Source organism: Venturia canescens, chromosome 7, assembly GCF_019457755.1.
Source record: "Venturia canescens isolate UGA chromosome 7, ASM1945775v1, whole genome shotgun sequence".
Lineage (NCBI taxonomy): Eukaryota > Metazoa > Arthropoda > Insecta > Hymenoptera > Ichneumonidae > Venturia > Venturia canescens.
The window spans coordinates 3,864,175-3,886,103 of NC_057427.1; the positions used below are offsets into that span (position 1 = coordinate 3,864,175).

A 21,929-nucleotide genomic window follows, 5' to 3' on the forward strand; every position below is an offset into this window, starting at 1 on the left:
GCATCTGCGTTGAAATAAATTTTTGTATATTTTATTAAATTATATGTGAAAATCGATTTTTTTAAAACTTTTTTTGTCGATTCTAACAGCATTAACCAATTGTGGAATATCTTTCAAACTTTTTCGACGTTTTATTAAAAAAGGCCAATTAAGGTTTTATTTTATTTTTTTCTGGAACGTTCTTAAAGCGTACACGATTTTCATTTCCCTTGGTGACAGGATTCATGCGTTGAAAATAATCAACAATTTGGTCAATGTCCACCATACCGACTTTATGATTGCGACGATTTTCTGCGAAAATATCGTAGCCATCGCCACCTTGGACGAGGAAGGAACATGCGACGATCCGGTACCATTGATCGGGGTCGATTTTCTCGTAGACCGGTAGATCGCACTTCTGGCACCTACAAAGATAAATTGTGTCAATGGAATCATTCGCTTATTACCTCAGAAAAATACCATGAACGTTAATTAAGAATTTTTTGTAATTTTACGATTGAACAAACTCACCTGATTTTTGCCTCTACAAGACGCTCATGAGGTTCTCTGCTCATGTCAAAAGTCGTTTTCAGCCCTGACCAATGGAGGAAGCTGTGTGCTGCAGGGATTAAATTGGAGCCTTCGTCACCAACGCTCTGCAGCAGTAGCTGTTTGGAGAGCAAAAAAGGTGCAAAAGGTGAATCATTTTTTTCGAAGAAACAGTTCAATTCGAGTCTTTGCAAGACTTTTTCATTCTTTTCGAGGAATCGGTAAATTTTAAACGATTTCTGGAACGATCGATCGATCTCCGAAGGAAATGTCAATCGTACCGCAATGATGTCGCGTCCTTGAAGTTCGAGAACGTCCCAAGTGTTTTCGAAAGGCATCGTAGTGATAAGATCGTTGTACGTTACACGATCGTTGACGTGATTACCGATTGGGGTCCTCAGACCGCCGGAATTCGTACAGGCAACCGCCGCGTAAGTCCAATACGATCCATTCTCAGCTTCGTTCATCCACTTTTATTTGAACGAGTGTATCAAGAAATAAAAAAAATCTGTCAAGGAAAAACTCAAATTCATAATGATTCTTAACTCACCGCGTCAACCATCGCATCGGTGACAAAATTAGCAAGATTGCACTCGTTTTTTCGACAATCGTTTCTCAAGACCACTTTCGTTGTCCCAATTTCTTTTTTACCGATCGAATCGACTGCCGTTTTCCACGGCTCCAAAGCTTTGAGAATCTGCGGATCTTTTCATTCAAAAAATCACAAATTGCTCCATTTCAACATTAAAATTAATAATTACGATGACAACCTAAAGTACCTTGTCGAATGCCTTGACCCAACAGAATAGGGTCACCTTCCCAGTCGACGATTTCACCGTCATTATCGAACCACACAGTCAAATTGCCCAAATATCTGAAAACGTTGTTAAAAACTAGATTTCACCTAAATTACAATTTTTTTTAAATAAAAAAAATACTCAATTTTTTTAAATACAAAAAATTATATTTAAAAAATTCAAAAACCCTGAACCAAGACCAATGTCGAAGCCTTCGATGAAAACCGATGCTCGACCATCGATAAAGAAGGAAATTCAAGTCCAACGATCGAAAAATGCGGAGGACTTTGATTAGTAAAACTGGTAAAACTTTACTTGGTGTAAGCAGCAGCCTGAACGATCAGGACGGTTCTGTTGGTATCCTTCTGCCTGACCTCGACCGGGTACTCGTCCTCTGCCGTATCGATGAACGGTGGAGGGCCTTAATTCCAAAAGAAACAGCGCTTTGAAATTATTCATCGATGGCTAACGAATTCATCAATTATTAATCAATGAGATTTCAAACGAGATACAGAGGATTGGTATATTCGAGCAAAAATTGGCGTCTCTTCCAAGTGTAATTATGCTAACTGAGAACGCCCACGGAACCTGTTTTTTTCTCGTTAATGTTTTTTAATAGCGATAACCGATCTCGTGACGCCTTCGTAAGCTCACGCAGCGTGTAGCACATTGTATTCAACTCGATATTCTCTTATCACCAATCAACATACTGTTTCTAATGAAAAACATGATCCAACTGTTAAGTCAGCATTGAAATTGAAATCATACGCAAATTTATCTCTTCCAAGTAGGTGCAAGCATTATTTACTCACGTTCTTACCACCTTTTTATAGCTCGATGCTAATCGTATTTCATACGATTCGCTGCAGAGAAAAACGAAGCTGCGTGATCATGTGATTGAGCGAGTGATAAAAATGGGTGGCGAGGTACGAATGTTTTTGAAAAAAGTCGATCAATTGTCGCTCAGGGTTTGTTAAAGTTTCGTGAATTCTGGAGACTCGGGAACTGGGAACTTTTTAATTGATGGAATGTGAAAAATGCTGCTCAGGAATGTGCTCAGTTTTTGGTTTAATCGTCAGATTTTTTAATAGCGAACTAACCGGAATAGAGGAACGTGTGCGAGTGTCCACCGACGATGACATCGACGCTTGGACAATTCTCGGCCATTTTTTTGTCAACCTCGATGCCACAGTGACTGAGGACCACGATTATGTCCACGGCCTCGTTTCTTTTGAGTTTCTCTGCCTCCAGATTCACGGACTCGACCTCGTCGAGAAATTTGAGTTTTTCCGTGCTAGCGATTTCCTATGGACGGGGTTTCTCTTGTGACTTTGTTTCATTCAGCGGTGCAAACATTATTTATTTAAATTGCTTCTATGTTGGGAGTTACGTACGTCAAAGGTCGAGAGCACGACACCGATTACTCCGATTTTTCGACCATCGCGTACAATAATTGTGCTGTTTTTAGTCAGACCCTGAAGAACCAATGAAGTTATTAGCAAAACGGTCTGTGATTCTTATTTTTTAAACGCTTTTAAAGTTTTACTTGAAACGTTGGCTCGTCACTGGCATCGATGTTGGTTACGACCACCGGGGCCTTAACATTTTGAAGAAAGGGAACGACTCCCGCAATGCCGTTGTCGAACTCGTGATTTCCAATGGTCTTTGCATAAGAAAATCGTTGTTATTAAAGCAGTTGATGATTGCTCAAAAAAATGATGAAAAAGTATCCGATAATAGTGAGTAAACAGCTGCATTTTAGTTTATTTTCAAAGCCGATTTTAAAGCGCTTTAGAAATTCGTTTTTTGCACCATTCACCATGACATCGTGAGGAAGCATGTTCATAAACGTTGCTGTTACGTTCCATCGATACACGTTGTACCAAAGCGTTCCCTGGAAATGATCACCGGCGTTGAGGAATATCGCGTTTGGTCTTTGGCTCTTCAGCTCTTTCGTCGCTGTGTACACTCTCGGCAAGCCTCCGACACATTCTTCTTCCCTGTCTTGGGGACACGTTCCAGCCGTTGGACTCACTTGCTCGAACCTCGAAGCAACAAGTTTTTATGCATTTTTATATACATTCAGTCATAATTTGAACGACCCACACTCGTCCGAATGATGGAAATGCTGCTCTAGTTGCAGGCTCAAAAAGATTGACATTTTTAATCAGCCTGCTGGACGCGATGGAAGTAGACGAGTTTCGAATTTCGTTCGATCACTGGCTCCCAAATTTTTCCCAAATTTGTTTAGATAGAAATTCAAAAAAAATAGGCAAGTTTTTCCCACTGTACGACACTTTGGTCCAAAAAATTCATTTTTTGGATCAAAATGAAAATCCGTGAAACTAACACGGCTTGCCGGATCAATTTTTCTGATAAAATTTAATGATCGTGTCAGCTTTCAACTTCGCACATAATCCACCGCGTGAGGACCCGAAATGTGATTAACGTTATAAAAAGATCTCACGATTTGATTGTTTTATTAGTCACAGCCGGAATTTCAAATGAAACAAATTTTTATTGTATCCTCTACTTCACACTTCTCAGCCTGTTTCACATTTTTTCATATATTTTTTTCATGATAGAAATAAGCTGATTTTATTCGAAGGTTTTGCAATTTTTTAAAGTGCACAGTTTGCGCATCTTTTTCTAACAAAATAAACGGCTCCTGTTCTTCAATCTGATGTCAGACTCGAGCTCGAAGTTGCCAAAGTCCGAGTGTTACGAAATCCTAAAATTATTCTCACATACGATTCCATTAAATTCGGTTGTGAAGAGTTCAATTGAAATTCAGGCACGAATTTAAGGATGACAATTCATGGTCATTGGTATATGCGAGCACGCGTGCCTTTGCGTGACGCACACGTCGCCCTAAGCAGGCTGTATGAAGATGCGATGAGAGCCGAAAAAACTATGATTCACCGCGGGAAACCTGACGCGGAATCCTTGGTCCGTGCTAGCACGATTTTTCCGTCCAGAAAAAGGAGAGGACTGCTGACGTTCACCGAGCAGCGCGGTGAACAATTATGCTACGTTTTTTATTAACCAGTATTTAGATACCTGGCGTGGAAGTCGTTCAAGTGAATAATCGACAGCTCGAAGAGATCGGGCCTTCCCGGATAGAATTCGCCCCGAGCTGTGCGGCCGTCGCAAATCTCGAATATTAAAAGAAAGATAACTATGGCTGGAGTGCGACGGTTCATCATTAGTTCGAACAAACGCGAAGTCGGTGCCGATTAAGTCTGAAGCGAACAGCCAATTTCGATTTTCGCCTCACTATTTCAGTCAGTCGTAGACGAGCTGAAAATCGCTGACTATGCTTCAACCTACCAACACATTCGTTTTTTTTTATGTTGAGGTGAATAAATTGAGCGAGTTACAAAAACACAAACGATTTTATCGAAGCCACGCCAACATCGGAGAATGTTAAGCGAGTCTTATCTTTCGAGTGCTTTTCTCCAATGTTCATAAAACCGATTAGGAAAGTGTCACAAGTGTACCGAACACACAGTCGCGATGCTTCTTGCTACTGGAATGCGGGAACGGAGTGGCCGTTGTTTTCGTCTCTGCGGAATTTTTTTTTTTTTGTTTTTTCTTTTTTTTTCATTTTTATTATCTTCATTGCCGCGAGCGCAGGTGAAACATAAGGTAAAATAAAAAGTATCGTTCGACGCGAAGTTAACGATGGAAGCGTGACGATCCACGGATTGTCGTACAGGAAAATTAGATAACAATTATCGTAGTCATTGACCAGCACGCTCATATTCACAGTGACCAAAGAGAAACACTGGTAGATTCGCAAAACTTGGAGAAAAACACTCGAAAGATAATCATCGAGCGTCGTAAAATCGACAAGTATTCCGCGCCTCCTAATTCCGTTTTGTAATCCTTCGTCACAAATATATGGCAAAGTGTTAAGTGTAAGTTTCGTGGCACGAATGCGCGAGTGACACGTGTTTTTTATTCGTCGCAATTACGTATATCGTGGTGGTGCAAAAAAAATCATTTTTTTCTCGCGGAAGACGAAATTTGACGTCGCGATTTAACGAGCTCAAATAATTGGAATTTTTTTTGTAACTTTTCATGTAATTTTATGTAATTTCGATTCCAAACTCGTGAGGTGATTCAATTTTTTATTTCAAACAAGCTGTCTCCCGCAAGTTTCCTCTTCGAATCTACGCTTTTGCGTCATTGTTTCAGGCGATGAATGATATTTTTCGTTATTCGGTCTATTTTGGTAGCACGACAAAAATAGGAGAAACGGGCGACCAAAACGCGTAATAATTAGATTAGGTTGATCGGTCAAGCTATCTACATCCGTCTGTAATTGTCGCCACTGTAAATAATTGACCGAGCATGCCCGTTCCCCAGGAGGCGAAAAGGCGAGCGTACGAATCGTGAGACGCGACGTCGTTCCATCGAAACGCTTCTTTGGAGCGTTAAAAAAGTTTTCAACTTCAAAAAAACAAAATCACCGACCAAGCTCCCCAAAATTTGACACGAAAAATTGCAAATTACTTTTGAGCCTATAAAATTTCATTGAGAAAGTATGAAAAAAGAACAAAGATCATTAAAATCTTATAGAAACGTTACGTACCGATCGATCTGAGAATGCCGTCGAGAGGACGATGACTGATTAGGTACATGGAAAGCCATGAAAGCAAACGATTTTCGCAACGCGAACGTATCACGGTTTGATCGATATTCGAAACACGATGTGTCGGGGTGTGAGTAAGAAGCATCACGTGTTTCAATAAAGTGAAATAAAACGCTGCGTAATCTTACGCTCGTGATTGCCCCGATGAAAATCGCTTATCTGCCGAGGGATCAGCACACATCATCGGTCTTGTCCCGTCAGACATGTCGTGTTGTGCATTTGTTCTTATCCTCACAAAGTGGGTGCGATTTCTTTATCCTCAATTTGGGTGAATGAATAAAATCTAGGAAAATAATCGTGCGATAAATGATGGATTAGCCTCATTCCTAATGGACGTAATTGTACTGAAGAAACGCGGCAAAATAAGCCGAAGAGATATTTTGGGTAAAGTCTCACGGGAGGAATGTCACGGTAGGAAAAAATCGCTCGCGTTTGTCGCTAAAAGCAAGGGGGACCATGAGATTTCGGCGCCATGGCGAACGCCGCTGTATTTTTATCGGAGGAGACGAAAATAATTGGCCAGGTCGTGTGAAGAATTCGAAGCGAGAGAGCGTGCACTTGGACCGAATTATCCGAAAGGGAAAAGTGCCAGAACTACAGGAAATAAATGTCCGGCATCCGCGTTAGCGGGCTTGGCAACGAGAAACATCATTCTCTGTGTCGAATCCCTCCCAGCTGCTGCCGCGGTGTCCCCTGTCTCAGATCAGCGACACTCGCACCCCGGTGGATCGAAGATTTTTCAATATAATCTTACGAGTTCCCTCAGCCTCGGTCAATCGTTTTTGATGGACGAGCCGGGAAGCGAAACGAATTTGTTGCTCGTTGCGTCATCGCGATCGTGCAAGAAAAAAGGCAATTGCGTAAGATGTAATAATGAGAATAAATAATCGCTGCGCTTGGTGTACGACAACGCGGAAAATGTCAGCTGTTACATGATCAGCGCGCAACGAAAGTTGCTCTTTCGAGTCAATTATTCTTTATTATTTTCATTCGCCACGATATTCCTCGATTTAAGCTTCTCACTATCGTATCGCGTTGAAACCGATGTGGCTTCCCGTGAGGATCGTTCAAACTCGCTGTGCCACGACGAGTTCGATAGAGAAAAGCATTTTTTTCGTCACAGCCTCGGCCTCGCGTTCCTCGTCTTCGGATTCCCGTTCGAAAAAAATGGAAAATCGAAAACTCCCAGAAAGGAGAATCGATTCGCTTATTGTAACAACAGACTCGTAACAATACGAGGCAGACCGCGATGTCGTGTAAACAAGGAGCGTGAATTTCAATAATACGGATAAAAGCTCGAGGCGAAAGATCGTTTATCAATGGGAAAGGCCAAGTTCGGTTTAGCTGTCTCTGTCTTATCCCCTCCCGTTGGAATCTAGTCGAAAACCTACCCGTCCTCGATTTCCACAGAGTCGACGGTGTTAGCGTCTCTCTAGTTTAGTTTCCGTTGGTATATAGACGCTTTCGTATTCCAAGAGTCAAGTGTCCTCAGTCGGTTCTCGTAACTCGGCTATTTCGTTCGCGGCTCCTCGCGGCGATTATGCTTCGAATATTCAAGTGTTGCGAAAACATTTAGAGAATCGAGCAAAACAAAAACAAAATATGTAACAAGTTTTATTCGATCGCACGCGCCGATTTCGTGGTTCGATGGTTCGAGCAGGCTCGACATTCAAGCAAAAACACATGCTCGGAATCCTGACGAACTCAGTCGCCATCGATCGCGAATAATTCGATTTTAATATATTCAATCAAAAATATAGCGTGGCTGTTGAAACGCCACGTGAGCAAAATTTGAAAAACGCGCAAAATTCGTCGATTGTAAAGATATTAAACTCCGACGGTTCCTTCGATCGTAACCGGTGCTTGTGAATCTAGTTAATCGTTTTTTTATCATTCTCAAAGGATTGTTAGTGCCTTTGCAAAGTAACACAAAATGCGGCCGTCCACCGGAACGCTCTTTTCCATCGTTTTAACTTTCTACCTGACAAATGGAGCCTCTGGACATCCCTTGGCGGGAAAAGAGACCGACTACGTTTTAAATATTGTTCACACGAACGACATGCACTCGAGGTATGAATATTCATTCGAACTTCATCAATGTTTAAGTCACTTTCATAACGATTACCTACAAAATATAGTTGAGAATCCATTTCAAAGAAAATTGAGTGAATTATCGTTCGAAAATTCATGAATAATAGTAAAATGGTTTTTCAAACTTTTACGAATTATTTCATAAAGTCTGTGTTGCACCCAAGTATTTGACAACCGTTTCTCTTTCCTTATTTCTGTAGAATAATATTTAAGTTATTGCGATACAATTTTTAAATTGTTCATTATAATAAATGAGACGTGGTTATAAAGAAAACAACTGTAAATCGATCGATAATGTAAATCTCGAAATTACAAACGTCCGGTTCGGTCGCTCTGTTATTCGTAACTGCTCCGAAAAAAAATACGATAACCATTTATTTGGTATTACTATGACAACGCTTTTCACCTTCCTTCATACGCTCGATTCATAATCTTTTTAATAGTACATATCTAATTTTTAACATTCACTTATTTTACTGCTTAGCTTTGATCCCTTCCTTTAAGCGAGGGATCTCTTTCTATTCTCCCTTTCTACTTGTTGTGCCATCAATTCGAACTGTCTGACGTATATGCATAGCTCTATTTTTGGTTTCTTGTTAAATTGTTCCTCCAGTTTCCTTTTCAATTCCTCTCCTCTGACTTGTCCTAACCATTTTTCCAAATTTCCGACCATTTCATCATTATTTATTGCCTGTTTCATTTCTGGGCATTCACAGATGTGCTTTAAGATTTCTGGTTCTTCCTTGCATATGCTCTGTGTTCCTGTATCCCTTCGTACCCACTTTTCCAAATAAATGAGCAATAGTTATAAATTCTGCTCTAATTGATAACAATTAATTTAAGATTTAGTCAAATTTCTTTCAATTGAATACAAATTTTTATTTCGATTTATTTGAAATTTTTTTATTTTCATTTGGTTCAATAGAAATGAATTAAAATTTTCAAAAATTTCAATATAAAGATGAAAATACTCAATAAAGTGAAAAAACTTATTTTATCCGTTGGAACAAATGCGAGCAATTTTTGGATGTTACGACTTCAATGTCTGGTAGAATCGATAGGAACACCACTTCTTCTCTTGTCATACACGACGATTCGAATACATTATGTTAATGTAAATATTTTTTCGAATACACGTATGCAAGATAAACGCTCATACGTTTTATCTTTTCTCCTCACATTTTTGGCTCTCAGACTGATCGTGAAAAAAATGTTAGAGCGTAAATCAATAACGCTTATTTTCCTCATCGATTCATACACGCGTGTTTATTCAAACACCATTACAGACGTGCTCGCCTGAAAATAACAGTCGATCATCCAGACGTTGTCATTTTTCCAGCGGAATAAAAACATTCAGGAATCGTCTTCGTATAATAGCGATTCATTGAAATTGAAACCATTCAGCTTGGACTCAAATTGAATTGAATGAATACGATGAATAATTGGATTCGAATTCAATTCGATATTTATTTAGGAATGAAAATTTTTTGAAATCTTTTTCAGAAGAAGAGAAGTAGAGGATAAAATGGCATTTTGTTTCTAGTCATGCGCGACGTTTGTTTGTGTTTTTCTTCGAAATAGATTTGACGAGACGTCTGCCCTGTCCACAAAATGTTTGATGAGAGACGCAGCAGCGCGAAAATGTTACGGTGGTTTTGCAAGGATAGCAACGCTGGTTCGTCAAGCCCGGAAATCCACAACTCCGACACTTTTCTTGAACGCTGGTGACACTTATCAGGGTAGCATTTGGTTCAACGTGCACAAGTGGAGGATCGTTTCAAAGTTCCTGAATATTTTATCGCCGGATGCCATCGTAAGAAAGGAAAAAATTCGTAAAAATGATCGAACTTGATTTCCGAATGACTGAATCCTCGATGAAAATCTTCTGATTTCACTTCCAATTTCAAGTCACTGGGCAACCACGAATTCGACGACGGACCAATGGGTTTGGTGCCGTTCATACAAAACGCAACGTTCCCAATAGTAACGGCGAACCTCGATCTGCGAAAGGAGCCAGAGTTGGCAGCCTCGAAATTGAAAAACAGTACGATATTGGAGGTGAGGGGAAAGCGGATCGGCATAATCGGCTACTTGACGCCTGACACAAAGGTTATAGCGGCAACGGGCAAGGTCGAATTTTTCGACGAGGTGGAATCGATAAAACGCGAGGTCGCTAAATTACGCGCTGCCGGTGTGAACATCTTGATCGCCGTTGGTCATTCGGGTTTTGAGACGGACAAAAAAATCGCGGCTGAAGTTGACGGCATCGATCTCGTTATCGGCGGCCACACCAACACCTTCCTTTACACCGGCAAACAGCCCGATGTCGAAGTACCCGAAGGCCTGTATCCTACGGAAATCGTGCAGAAAAACAACCGGAAAGTCTACGTCGTTCAAGCCTATGCGTACACCAAATATTTGGGCAACATCACAGTGGGTTTTGACAAAAATGGCGAAGTCACGAGTATCCTGGGCAATCCTATTCTCGTGGACAGCAATATCGAAGAGGTATTTTTCTGAAAATCTATTTTCACTCGAAAATGAAATTTCGACTAAGAACAAATCATTTTTACGACCTCATTTCCAAAAGTGGAGCGGTTCGAACAGTCTTCTGCTTACTGTTTTTCTAGTCGCTCCCCCACGTTGATTTTTATGGCTCGGGGGCAGTAACCCTAGAAAATCTTCCCTATTCGTCGGCACTGATACTGAAAGCGTTCGGAAAAATTTGAAGGGATTAACTGGAGCCGAAATTTGTTTGTTTTTTCTATAAATAATTCGTCAATGGAAATTAAAAAAAAATCGCTTCGAATGACTCATGGAAATACTGTGGATTTTTTGAATTTTTATTTTTAGCATTTGATTCACGTTGAAAGTAATTTTGGAAGGTTTTAATAATTTTTTAACCGTTGCCCGGGGACCTTCGAACTCGTTGCACATTTCAAAAATTTGAACGAAACTGATGGATTGTAACAGGCAGAGGATGTTCTGGAAGAATTAGAAAAGTGGCGACCCGCGGTCAACGACATGATAAACACCGTGGTTGGTTCAACTAAAGTTTTCCTCGACGGTGACGGTAAAAGTTGTAGAAGAAAGGAATGCAACCTCGGAAATCTCATAACCGATGCAATGATCGATTACGTGAGTGCCCGATTGCCAAGAATCCATGTAAACTCGATCGGAAAAACACTATTTTTAATTCATTCTTTACGCATAATTATCTAACTGGTTAGCGTAGCGATTAAATTTTTCATGAATATTTCATTCGCAGAATGCAAAACAATACGTCGAATACGATGGCTGGACTGACGCAGCGATTGCTATTCACAATAGTGGATCGATCAGGACTTCCATACGTAAAGCTGAAGATGAAAAGGTAACTTTTCCAAATGTTTATACTCGATTGAGAATCCAATTCAAATTCAGACAAATAATTCTATTCAGTAACAACGCAAGACGTCATTGTTCTTGCGCCTTCCTCCTGCATGAATTTCCGTGCCGACTTATTTCCTCGGAAGCTTCCTATATTTATCGAATCCTCAGAATTCTAATTTTAAAAACTGACTTTCACCCTCCATGTCTTTGTCAAAGTTCTGAGTTGCTTTCTCCTCGCTATGATTACTACAGTTGTTTTTAAACGAATACTGCGTCCCCAGTAGCTTTTAATTTCATGGTTTCTCCGTCACGAACGATTTGTTGTTTCGGAGAACGCGTTTACAATGGTGAGTAACGGAATCGTGGCTGAGCTCATTAGGAGGCTCTCAAGTGCGTCGAAGGTTCGGAGGCTTTGACGAATCGCTCACTTATTTGGAGTCATTTATAAGTCGGCATAAAGACTGTTCGACGTCGAGCACCGCGGGATCGAATGAATGAAGACACGAGCAGCGAAAGACGCAGGTCGCGCTCACTGTCGAGTCATGGATTGATGCTTCCTTTTCCTTGTTCGTGTTTGAATCCTCGAAACCTATTGAAGTTTTACTTTCAGTATTCCCAAGATTTCATAACGAAAGATTTCTGTGTTTCGTGAATATTGCTAAATCTAAAAGTGTTTGTGGGAGCGCCCAGCAATTCCGTATTCGACTTAGCGTCTGCTTGCCATCAGCCGTAAAAACGATTCGCCAATTCGACTTCCTTCTTTGAATTTTCGATAGATGAACTGGAGAGATCAACGACCACGACACGCTTTCAAATCGTGCAAAAATATCTACAGTCCGAAGATAGCACTCCTGAAAAATAAAATCACGATTTTATAATCACTTTCGTCCATAATCACACTCCAAAGATCATGCAACCATCAATAATCTCCTTTGATTCGATTCGAGCAACAAAACATTTTTTGAGATCAGATAGCAAAAATACAAAATGCTGAAATCGAATCGTCAAGAACTTTCGTACTGAGCAAATGAGTGTTGATGCTATGAGTTGTCGTTCGAATGAACTGATTTATTCATTGATCTTAGCAATATATACCGTTTCAGATCATTGAGTTTCGAACGAATATTTTAACAGAGCAAGTAAAAGAATGTGTGAATAAATCAATGGTGGACGAGTCTGGAAAAAAAATTTACATTTTCAGGTTTCTTGTGACTTTGTTGAATCGATTAAATATTTTGCTGATAAATTCGAGATTAATCGAGCTCGCATAACGATGACTTTTTTTATTCATTTTACAGATCACCATGAGCGATCTTTTGTCGGTCTTGCCGTTCAATAATGGCCTGCAGAAACTTTCATTGACCGGTCAAACGTTCCGGAAGGTTTTAGAATGGAGTGTTCATTCGCTGAAGGTGAACGACACCGCGGACTTGAACGGTGGATATCTCCAATTCTCAGGAGTACAGGTAAAAACGAAGCTAATCAAAAGGATCATTCGTCCTAGTTTTTTCAAATTGGGCTTTTTCATCGAAAAGTACTTATAAATACCTCGGAGATGATTCTAATTTTCATACATTTTTCGAACGTTTTTCAATCCGACCAGGTGATTTATGATCTATCAAAACCGGCTGGTTCGAGAGTCTCATCCGTCGAAGTACGCTGCGCCCTCTGTAGTGTTCCGAGCTTCAGCAAGCTCGTTGATAACGCAACGTACACTATTTTATTGACTGATTTCTTGCGGGGAGGTGGCGACGGTTTCAACATGTTTATGAATTTGACGTACACCACAGCTGGTAAAAATCATTTTTCAGAGTCCTTCCTCGATAAAGAATAAATTACTTTTCCGACGTGCAGTGTAGTCTCTGAAAATGTACAATTTTGAATTCAGTTAAATTTTGAAAAAAATGGTCTTAGGCATTTTTTCTTAAAATGCAGCATCGACGTGACATCAAATAATTTTGCGTCTGTCAGATGGATTTCTAGTTTGCACGTTTTAGGAAAAATGTATGGCTCGAAGACTATTTTTATAAACTTTATAAAGTTTCGCAATGATCAAAATCGCTGTTTTTTTTTCAATTGTCAGGTATTACGACGGACGAATTGTTGGTCGACTATCTGAAAACCAAGAGTCCTGTGCATCCAGACGTAGAGTGGAGAATCGGATATTTGATCCGATCGGGCGACGATGAGATGATAAGCACCGAGCCAGACGCAACCGACTTAAGTTATTCGGACATGAAAACCGGTTCTGGCTCTTGGTTCAATCGTGCCGCTACTTCCTCACTGATATTACCTCTGCTGGCATATCAATTCATTTGATCGATCAGAAATCATGGTTTTGTTTAATTTATCAAAATCAATGCAATAAAAGTGATTTTTCACGTTACTATGAACTTTCCAAATGTTAAAAAGCGGCTTCAAAATCATTATCTCGATTTATGCTCAAGGAAAATATTTGAAAAGTGTTTAAATCGTTTTTTTATTCAAAAACTGGATATTCCAAATCTTGTCACCGCTCATTTTGTATGAATAAAACTGAAAAAAATCTTTGTAACGAAAGAATGTCCAACAGAGTTAAAAATATTTCAGCCTTCTGACAAATATCAAAAATAATTTTCATCAGTTCTCATTCAATCTTCCAAAGATTGAAAGCGTATGCTTAAAAGATCGTAAACTCTTTTGAGAGTCTCAGTGATCTCGTTGATCTCTCGGCAAGGCAAATCGACGTAATCGAACAACGTCTTTATCATCTGCGTCAAATCCTTGACTATGTAGGGCTTATCCTCGACGTTACCATCCGTCGCGAATCCCACGTACTTATTGAAGTTCTTCAGAACCTTTTGGACTTTCATTAACTGCTGGCGATTCAGGTGGCTTTCCTGGTGAAGGAAAAATCAGAATTAAAACTTCAAAATTTGAGACATTGATTGGATAAATTTTGAAATTCTTTCTCATCGTCAGCCAAACTTTGGTGTCACGAATTTTATTTTTCCCCTTATTGGGTTTACTTTTCAACTTTCTCGTTCAAAATTTGAAAGATTTCTTCTTCGATCTGTTTGTGTGTCAATGAGTTGCTAGAAAATGGATTCAAATACCTGTAAGGATGGAATTCTAGTAAACACAGGCCAGTCTTCTCGACAAGGTCGACACTGGCATTCGAAGAAAAACTGTCGTTGCAGCTTTCGTTTTCTCGTGTAAAGACTTTCCATCGCATAGTGGCTTCCGTAATTATCAAACACCTGATTAAATAATTTGTTATCAAGTTTCGATGGCTATTCACATTATACTGATTTGAATACCTGATTTAGTTCTAAATAACTTACTTGCTCGCCAGCTTGGATCGGATATACGGCATACAAAGCAACACTTGACCCGTAATGGATTCTGCTCACCATGCAGTCACAACAGTGATTGAACAGACTCAAGAATGGTTGAATCGTAGCCCCACGCTCAGAACCGAACAATCCTTTCGTTTCGGTCACCTAATCAGGCAGAAAGATTAAAATTGAAAAATATATGAAAATATTGTTCAAAAAATTATTGAAGTTTTAAAGTTTTTTACGGTGTGCACGTTGCTTGGAATAATCTGTTGATGTCTCGTGATGAGTCCTCCGACAAAAATCGACCATGGATTTTCCCGCATGGATTTTATGTCTCCGGTGAACTTTTGGCCAAAAAAATCAGTCAGCCTTCCAAGGCAATAAGTCAGGTAAACGGCGTTGAAACACCTTCCAAACAAATCTGGCGTAGATCTTTGCTCAGTGTTCGTCGCCAGGGTGTAAACAATTGAGTAATCTCTTTCATCGAGGATCGCAGGTGTACCAGTGAACCCATTTGTCCTTGGATCTGAAATATGCCATGGAAACTTGAAAGTATGCTCAAAAATTTAAACACATTAAGAAAATGTTCAGAACTGCGTAGTCATAATTCCATAGAAGCAAACCTTTTTCCAATTCTAGAGACTCAATTTTGTGCTTCAACGTTGCAAAACTCCCAGAGTCTTTGAGAGCCTGAATAGCAAGTCGCAGGCTCATGAGGCCGAGTAAATTGAATTCCAGTTTGAGCAGAGCACTAATGACAAAGCATTCGAAAGCATGATGGTGTTTCCAGGCATCGTCGCGACATTTTTCATCACAAAAAACGACACTGGGGCATCTTTGACAAGGAACAGAAGACCAAGTCTGACGAAGACAGTTTGAACAGTGAGTATAAAAATTTTCAGGTGCCAGGATGGTAGCGTAGCCTTGTTGTATACTCAAGACTTCCCCGGGTTCAATATTTCTTATGGCTCGGATGTGGCGACCGAATTCTTGGTCATAGACAACTGCAAGGGCGGAAGACACACCAGGGAGTTCAGGATTATCACTCGGTGTGACAGGCTTATGTTTCGCTTCATCAAACAATTTTCTTTGCGCCGGATAAACATTTTTTTGCCTCAATAGTTCAGCAGCATTATGATATTTGTTTTTAGTGCTTTCGTCCAAGTTTGTGGCCTCGATACTCAATTGTATTTCTTCAATTTCTCTGTTTACTTCGTCGCTTGAAATTTTCCTCAGAGCCTTGAGACAATGAACTTTCCGTGACAATAATTTAGGCCTGAGATGTTGTGGATACTGAAGAGCTAGTGCTCGCTCGATGTCTTGAAGACAATGTTCATAGAGCCTTGCTTCATACAACAATGCCGAACGGTTACCGTATCCGAGAGAGAGTTCCGACGAATTGGGCTCCGCGTACGCTATGCACTTTGTGTAAAACTCAATTATCTCATTTCTTTTCCCCTTCGAACTAGAAGAGACGAATAGGTCGTTACCGGCTTTTCGGTAAGAAGCCGATAGCTTCGAACTCTTTTCTTCAATTTCGATCTTCGGCGTCATGTCATACTTTTCCAATAAGCTTAATGCATAAGAAAATCTTTCATCGTCGCTTCTTAACGAACTGAACTCGTCGTTACTAATTTTTACTTGACCGGCATCCTGCAACTTTCTGTCCAACCGTATTAATTCAGCTTCCATCGTTATTCTTCTTTTATTAATTTAAGAAAACGATGCAGCTTTCGACTTAATTATTGAGTGTTATCGAGTATTTCTTTCTCTACTTTCGTACGCGACGAAAAAAAATGAAGATCGCCAAACCAACGAAAACTGTTCCTAATCATCGGAACGTTGAAATGTGAAAATATGAGGAGTAAAGACGCGAAGGAGACTGAGGACTGTATGAGTCTTTATTTAGCTCGTCTGAAACGAACTCTCTTGGGGATGCTAGAAATAAAGTAGTGAAGAAAGCTAGGGAGGGATTGGTATCAAGAAACTCGGTAGAGTTGGTAGAGTCTCGCGACAAGTACGTTGACAGCTCTGCCGTGTTGGTCCACAGGATTATCCGCAAGCGGCAAACACGATAGTCAAAAACATTTGTTAATCGAAAAAACATATTTCTAGATATTTTTTACGGATAGAAATGTTCATTCAATGTCGCATGTAATCGATGAAAATTAGCGATTCGTTTTACTTTTATTGAGATTCTGAAAATTTCAAAAAACACTTCCACCAGTTTCACGCAAAGAATCCAAGATCGATGCCTTTGGAAAAAAAACAAACGAATTTTTTACATATGCTGGATCCGAAAAAAAAACAATTCACACGAAACTACGAAAAAAGAGGCGGTTCATACTGATTCCGGTGAGTGGCTCGTGACCTCAGGAGTGTCGAGCCATAAAAATACCCCCTTCGAAGCGGATGAAATTTTCACAGAAAAATTATACTAAAACACAATAATAAAGAGTAAAACTTCATTTTACTTTTTCGACGAATATTTTTTTTTATCATTGATTTCAAGAAAATTAGAATGACTGTCTTCTGCGCCTCTGTACAATTTTCGTGGATTTTTACGTAGGTTGATTTTGATTGAGTATATTCACAACTGGGGGAATGACCCGAACGGGTCGTGTGACAGTCTGCAGTCGTGGCTGTGACTCGGTATAAGACATATCCTGTATAAAATGGGTGCCGGGAGGAGTCAATTTACCGAGGAAGAATTACAAGATTATCAAGTACGTTAAGTTGAGACGTCCATGTGTGAACGTATTCATCAAACGTTATTCATTTTTTTTCGAAAAAACGGGAATTTTGTACGTGAAAGTACGTGTAAACAAATGTCACAAAAAAGTCGAATTCGCCCTAAATCCAACAACTTGAAGGTTTTAATATAATGTTTAGCGGTATTTGAAATTCCTGATTGTTATTTAATTTTCATACGAATTAAAAAATTACTCTATCAAAACAAAGAAAAAAATTCGTATTTTTTACATTCGTTCGAGTCGTGGTATCGATTGTTTTGACAGACAACACGGAACATGACGAATCACGAGTCCCCTCAGCTGTGATTGGTCGATGGAAAAAGCGCGCGGTTATTCGACATTGATGATTTTCCGAATTCATCATGTGGCTCGTGATTTCGTTTTGACTTCTCAATTGTCATTTACGATTGAATTACTAAAAATCATAATTATTTTGCTTCCAGGATCTCACATATTTTTCAAAAAAAGAAGTGCTATAGTGAGTATAAATAATCGTTCATTGCCGCTTTTTTTTTCAGCTCACATAAATCGCAAATCATGTCATTTTTTTCCGCAGTGCTCATCAAAAATTTAAGGCTTTAGCACCAGAAAAAGTTGGTCACAACAGAAACGCGAAATTGCCGATGCCAAAAATTTTGCAATACCCCGAATTGCGAGTGAATCCATTCGGTGATCGAATTTGCAAAGTTTTTAGCTCGAGCCAAGATGGCGATTGTACGTTCGAGGATTTTTTGGATATGATGTCCGTTTTTAGCGATGCCGCGCCAAAAGCTGTGAAAGCTGAACATGCTTTTCGAATTTTTGGTAAACATTCTGTTCTCATATGAAAAAATCCATTCAAACCAAACTACTTTTTTCCTTTGCTGAATATTCACTGCAGTAGTAATTTTTCGAAAAAATTGAATAATTCAATAAAATTTGGGATTTTTTTTTTCAATATATTTATTCACGCTTTTAGTATTTCACAGCATTGTGTCCACTTACATTATTTTGTTGCTATTAATATGAATATCTGCGAATATATTGGTAAAAATTGGAAGTCTACGAATAACTATGATTACTTACATATATTGTTCTTTTATTTGAGATGTAGTTTTTCAAGATTACTTTCCTTCATAAACTAGCATAGAATGACTGAATCTATGAATTATAAATAAACAGTCTTATTGTACGTCAAAATTTCTCTATAACGCACAGATTTTGATGGTGACGACATGCTGGGTGTCGGAGACTTGCGACAAGTAGTCGACAGACTTACAGCACCGCAGAGACTTAACGAAACCGATATGCAAAGATTGCTGCAATATTTATTGGACGAAGCGGATCTCGATGACGATGGGGCCCTAAGTTTTGCTGAGTTTGAGCACATTATTGAAAAAAGCAGTGATTTTTCAAAGTACAAACACAAAAATATTTGAGCTCAACATCATCAACGGGACTAGATGTTTGGTCATGTTAACATTTCAAACTCTTTGTTTCAGAACCTTTCGCATACGCTTGTGAAATTGAGATTGTGATTACCGAAGTGATATTTCAAAATGTTGAATCTCACAAGAAAGATATTAATGACATACAATTTTGGGAAAAAAATAGTCAACATCAAGACTGATAGGAAAAAAAGATTAATGATAATTTCGTCCTGTAAGTGCGTTAAGGCCTAATGGTTCATTCACAATAGAAAAACCCCAATGGTCACAAAGGTGCAATCCGATACAAAAGTTGTATTCGACGATGACGATTCGAGGCTTTATTGATTGAGGGATGGAAAAATGTAAAAGAAAAATCTCAACTTGCATGAAGAAAACTTTGAGTAGATTGATTATGCTCTTACATCTACAAAACCCCATAAAGGGTGTTCTTCAAGAAAAGCATTATTTTTTTTATTAGGCAAACTGCCAGACTTTTACTGTCACTCTGGGCCTAACTCGTTGTTTATTTATTCATTCTATAAATATTGTATATTATTTTTTCCAACCCTTTTCTTTTCATACCGAATAAATAACGGTGTAGTCCGATAAATCAATTTCACTACAAAAACGAACAATACAGAACCAGCACAAAAATAACGTCAGACGAGCTCGTTTTGTAGAGACGTCGATGTTTTCAAACTGAATTGAAAATCTGCCAAACAATGCTTCCCAAAAAAATGTTGAAATGAGCTGAAAATTGAGGAGTGGTTTTTCTGATAGAGAACTTTTGCCATATTCCAATTTTCAATATGTGACGATATAAACATTGCGGAAGTAAATCTATGAGAAAATATAATTCAGCAATTTTACATTCTCATTTATTTCCAGTGTCCTCTCCGCCAAGAATAATAATTAGAACAGAAAAATTTCTTCACAGTTGTCACTCATGCCAAGCATATTTTTTGGCGCATACATTTAAGAGATTTTTAATATTATATACTATATATACATAGATATTGTAGACGAATTTAATGCAAGAATAACTGATCAATGGAAGAATTTTTGAAAATCATAGTCTATGAAATTGTGATAATCTCCTTGTAAAATGACCATGTGGCCAATTTAACCTTTAGAGGATGGGACTGGTCCCTTTAGGAACCTCCTGCTCGGTCGGAGACTTGTCCTGAGGTATACATTCGATTTATATATGAATTACACGATTTGAACTGAAAATTTTCCGTCCTCTAAAGGTTAAATCATAAAATAATAAAAAAAATTCGTGGTTTCGCGCGAAGATTGAAGTACCGCACAATTCAACTTATTTTCCAGGGCAAATATTGAATTGATTGATGAAGTATAATTGAAAAATAAAACAAATATACAATGATGTAAGGAAGCTTTTTTCTGCTGTAAAATGATCGTTTGTCCCTGTATTTTTTGTTTGAGCCAATTCAGAATTGGCTTTCTAGTACCACTAGAAGTATCCACTGTAAAAACAAAAGAAAAAGGTTCGATGCTCTGTAAAATGTAGCAGTTTCCTTGATTTGGGAAAAGATATTTTCTAAAATTTATGACTGAAATTATGGTAAAATAAATTCTAGTTTTAGTTCAATAGTATAATAGTTTTAATAAAAAATGAAAATTTCCATCAATTCCTTCGGTCAGATATAAATTGGAATGTGGGTATTGGCTCGATAAAAAATGCTGAAATTCTCTTCCGAATGTATTAGAACTTAGAAAATACTTACGGCAACTTCATACGCATGAAAATCCAACAAGTAATGAAGGACACGATGATACTTATGAAACCAACGCAAATCAGAAGAATCCTGTTGAGTTTTGGGGTTGACGGACTGTGAGTTTGGTCCAGAATTATGAAACCCAATCCTCCGAGTGTGAAGAGAAAACTTGAAGCCAGGCCTTCCATGATGTATTGACCATTGACACGATATGGCATAAAGGCAACCTTAACAATATTTTTCCAACTTATTTACCATTGAAATTATTGTTTTCTAATACCACAATGATGAAAAATCTCAATACTATGTTGTTAATTTTTTTTAATTCAAGGAATGTAAGCAAATTGTAAATTTTTCCCGCACACAACAATGAAATTGTCAAAATATTCAACTCTTGAAAAGCTCAAAAATGAGACGTGAATGACATGTAATCTTAAAAATATTTGGAAACCAATGTTCGATGAGTGTTAAATCGAAAAACTCGAAAGTTTTGAAAAAAAAAAACAACGAAGAACATTCGACTTAGTCGAAATTTTACATTGCGGTGACATTCAAAATGGAGTATAATCAAAAAAATAAAAAATTAATTATATTTACCGGTCTGGTATGCCCGTGTTCATCGGTCGTCGATCCAACGCTTGGCGGTTCCACAATAACATCATAAATAATTCCTGTCAGAAGGGACAAAAAAAACATTTTCGTTCTCTAACAAAATCGAATTTGGAGTATTTATTGATGGTTTAGGAATAAATAACAGAATAAAAACATGACAAAAGCCAGAACATAACCTCCTGTCACCATGAAGTACGAAAGCAATACTATGGAGAAAACAACCATCGCACTGGGTTTGACACACCATGATGGTTTCTTCAATTTCAGATTTGGCACTTCTAGTACGAAAAACGGTGCACGATATATTAAATCCATTTTTGTTAATGTTTTTCTGGACGACCGGGACCGAAGTATCAGCGACACGTAGACAACACGGACAACACAAGTTTGCGTTGCGCCTTGCGTGAAGTTCGTCAGCTATCTGCGACCTGCGACCATGAACTCGTTCAGTGGATTTATACATACAACGTTTTATTATTTCATTTTTCGGTAAAAAAATGTTCAAGAAACTCTAAAAAATTATTATTCATTTCTAACAAACGATTTTGAATCGATTGGCGTATGAAAAAATCAAATTTGACTCAATTAAAAAAAATAACGGCTAATTTAACGTTATTCTTCATTTCATTTGTATGTCAAAAAATATAATGA

General features: G+C 38.6%; 5 protein-coding genes and 1 long non-coding RNA gene across 9 annotated transcripts; 2 read left to right on the plus strand and 4 right to left on the minus strand.

Moving 5' to 3' along the window:
- Positions 1 to 15: 15 nt before the first annotated feature.
- LOC122413970 (apyrase) lies at positions 16 to 4,540 on the minus strand. Its single transcript, XM_043424687.1, has 11 exons — positions 4,386 to 4,540; positions 3,145 to 3,370; positions 2,872 to 2,988; positions 2,720 to 2,800; positions 2,426 to 2,630; positions 1,641 to 1,746; positions 1,308 to 1,402; positions 1,079 to 1,233; positions 810 to 998; positions 511 to 647; positions 16 to 404 (listed from the first exon to the last, which is right to left on the minus strand). Exons 1-11 carry the CDS (start codon positions 4,529 to 4,531, stop codon positions 149 to 151), a joined length of 1,713 nt encoding a protein of 570 aa, XP_043280622.1. The 5' UTR covers positions 4,532 to 4,540; the 3' UTR covers positions 16 to 148.
- A 6-nt stretch (positions 4,541 to 4,546) lies between these two features.
- On the plus strand, positions 4,547 to 14,004 carry LOC122413969 (protein 5NUC-like). Of its 4 annotated transcripts, none has more exons than XM_043424685.1 (9): positions 4,547 to 4,683; positions 7,885 to 8,052; positions 9,655 to 9,886; positions 9,982 to 10,581; positions 11,047 to 11,211; positions 11,342 to 11,446; positions 12,744 to 12,911; positions 13,049 to 13,238; positions 13,529 to 14,004. In XM_043424685.1, exons 2-9 carry the CDS (start codon positions 7,916 to 7,918, stop codon positions 13,762 to 13,764), a joined length of 1,833 nt encoding a protein of 610 aa, XP_043280620.1. In that variant the 5' UTR covers positions 4,547 to 4,683; positions 7,885 to 7,915; the 3' UTR covers positions 13,765 to 14,004. The 4 variants fall into 4 exon arrangements, with proteins under 4 accessions (XP_043280620.1, XP_043280617.1, XP_043280618.1 ...); XM_043424682.1 differs by lacking the exon at positions 4,547 to 4,683 and adding an exon at positions 4,843 to 4,973; XM_043424683.1 differs by lacking the exon at positions 4,547 to 4,683 and adding an exon at positions 5,040 to 5,245.
- On the minus strand, positions 10,887 to 13,104 carry LOC122413977 (uncharacterized). Its single transcript, XR_006261673.1, has 2 exons — positions 12,994 to 13,104; positions 10,887 to 12,296 (listed from the first exon to the last, which is right to left on the minus strand). It is a non-coding gene; the product is annotated as an uncharacterized lncRNA (long non-coding RNA).
- On the minus strand, positions 13,906 to 17,903 carry LOC122413968 (SET and MYND domain-containing protein 4-like). The gene is made up of 5 exons (XM_043424681.1): positions 15,389 to 17,903; positions 15,008 to 15,291; positions 14,769 to 14,927; positions 14,541 to 14,684; positions 13,906 to 14,324 (listed from the first exon to the last, which is right to left on the minus strand). Exons 1-5 carry the CDS (start codon positions 16,455 to 16,457, stop codon positions 14,076 to 14,078), a joined length of 1,905 nt encoding a protein of 634 aa, XP_043280616.1. The 5' UTR covers positions 16,458 to 17,903; the 3' UTR covers positions 13,906 to 14,075.
- On the plus strand, positions 17,358 to 20,314 carry LOC122413974 (calcium and integrin-binding protein 1-like). Its single transcript, XM_043424695.1, has 5 exons — positions 17,358 to 17,491; positions 17,962 to 17,996; positions 18,075 to 18,322; positions 18,716 to 18,914; positions 19,000 to 20,314. The coding sequence occupies exons 1-5, from the start codon at positions 17,441 to 17,443 to the stop codon at positions 19,019 to 19,021; spliced, it is 555 nt and encodes a 184-aa protein (XP_043280630.1). The 5' UTR covers positions 17,358 to 17,440; the 3' UTR covers positions 19,022 to 20,314.
- Positions 19,784 to 21,711, minus strand: LOC122413975 (oligosaccharyltransferase complex subunit ostc). The gene is made up of 4 exons (XM_043424696.1): positions 21,455 to 21,711; positions 21,264 to 21,337; positions 20,676 to 20,893; positions 19,784 to 20,414 (listed from the first exon to the last, which is right to left on the minus strand). Exons 1-4 carry the CDS (start codon positions 21,591 to 21,593, stop codon positions 20,402 to 20,404), a joined length of 444 nt encoding a protein of 147 aa, XP_043280631.1. The 5' UTR covers positions 21,594 to 21,711; the 3' UTR covers positions 19,784 to 20,401.
- Positions 21,712 to 21,929: the final 218 nt, after the last annotated feature.

Coding starts and splice junctions, on each gene's coding strand:
- LOC122413970 (XM_043424687.1), bottom strand. CDS start 4,531: ATGATGAACCGTCGCACTCCAGCCATAGTTATCTTTCTTTTAATATTC. Junction 3,371..4,385: donor TTGAACGACTTCCACGCCAG/GTATCTAAATAC, acceptor TGTTGCTTCGAG/GTTCGAGCAAGTGAGTCCAA. Junction 2,989..3,144: donor TGCTTCCTCACGATGTCATG/GTGAATGGTGCA, acceptor TCTTATGCAAAG/ACCATTGGAAATCACGAGTT.
- LOC122413969 (XM_043424685.1), top strand. CDS start 7,916: ATGCGGCCGTCCACCGGAACGCTCTTTTCCATCGTTTTAACTTTCTAC. Junction 8,053..9,654: donor ACGAACGACATGCACTCGAG/GTATGAATATTC, acceptor TCTTCGAAATAG/ATTTGACGAGACGTCTGCCC. Junction 13,239..13,528: donor TTTGACGTACACCACAGCTG/GTAAAAATCATT, acceptor TTCAATTGTCAG/GTATTACGACGGACGAATTG.
- LOC122413968 (XM_043424681.1), bottom strand. CDS start 16,457: ATGGAAGCTGAATTAATACGGTTGGACAGAAAGTTGCAGGATGCCGGT. Junction 14,928..15,007: donor TTCCAAGCAACGTGCACACC/GTAAAAAACTTT, acceptor CTGCCTGATTAG/GTGACCGAAACGAAAGGATT. Junction 14,325..14,540: donor CTAGAATTCCATCCTTACAG/GTATTTGAATCC, acceptor TTCCTTCACCAG/GAAAGCCACCTGAATCGCCA.
- LOC122413974 (XM_043424695.1), top strand. CDS start 17,441: ATGGGTGCCGGGAGGAGTCAATTTACCGAGGAAGAATTACAAGATTAT. Junction 17,492..17,961: donor AAGAATTACAAGATTATCAA/GTACGTTAAGTT, acceptor TTTTGCTTCCAG/GATCTCACATATTTTTCAAA. Junction 17,997..18,074: donor TCAAAAAAAGAAGTGCTATA/GTGAGTATAAAT, acceptor TTTTTTCCGCAG/TGCTCATCAAAAATTTAAGG.
- LOC122413975 (XM_043424696.1), bottom strand. CDS start 21,593: ATGGATTTAATATATCGTGCACCGTTTTTCGTACTAGAAGTGCCAAAT. Junction 21,338..21,454: donor GTACTTCATGGTGACAGGAG/GTTATGTTCTGG, acceptor CCCTTCTGACAG/GAATTATTTATGATGTTATT. Junction 20,894..21,263: donor AACACGGGCATACCAGACCG/GTAAATATAATT, acceptor AATATTGTTAAG/GTTGCCTTTATGCCATATCG.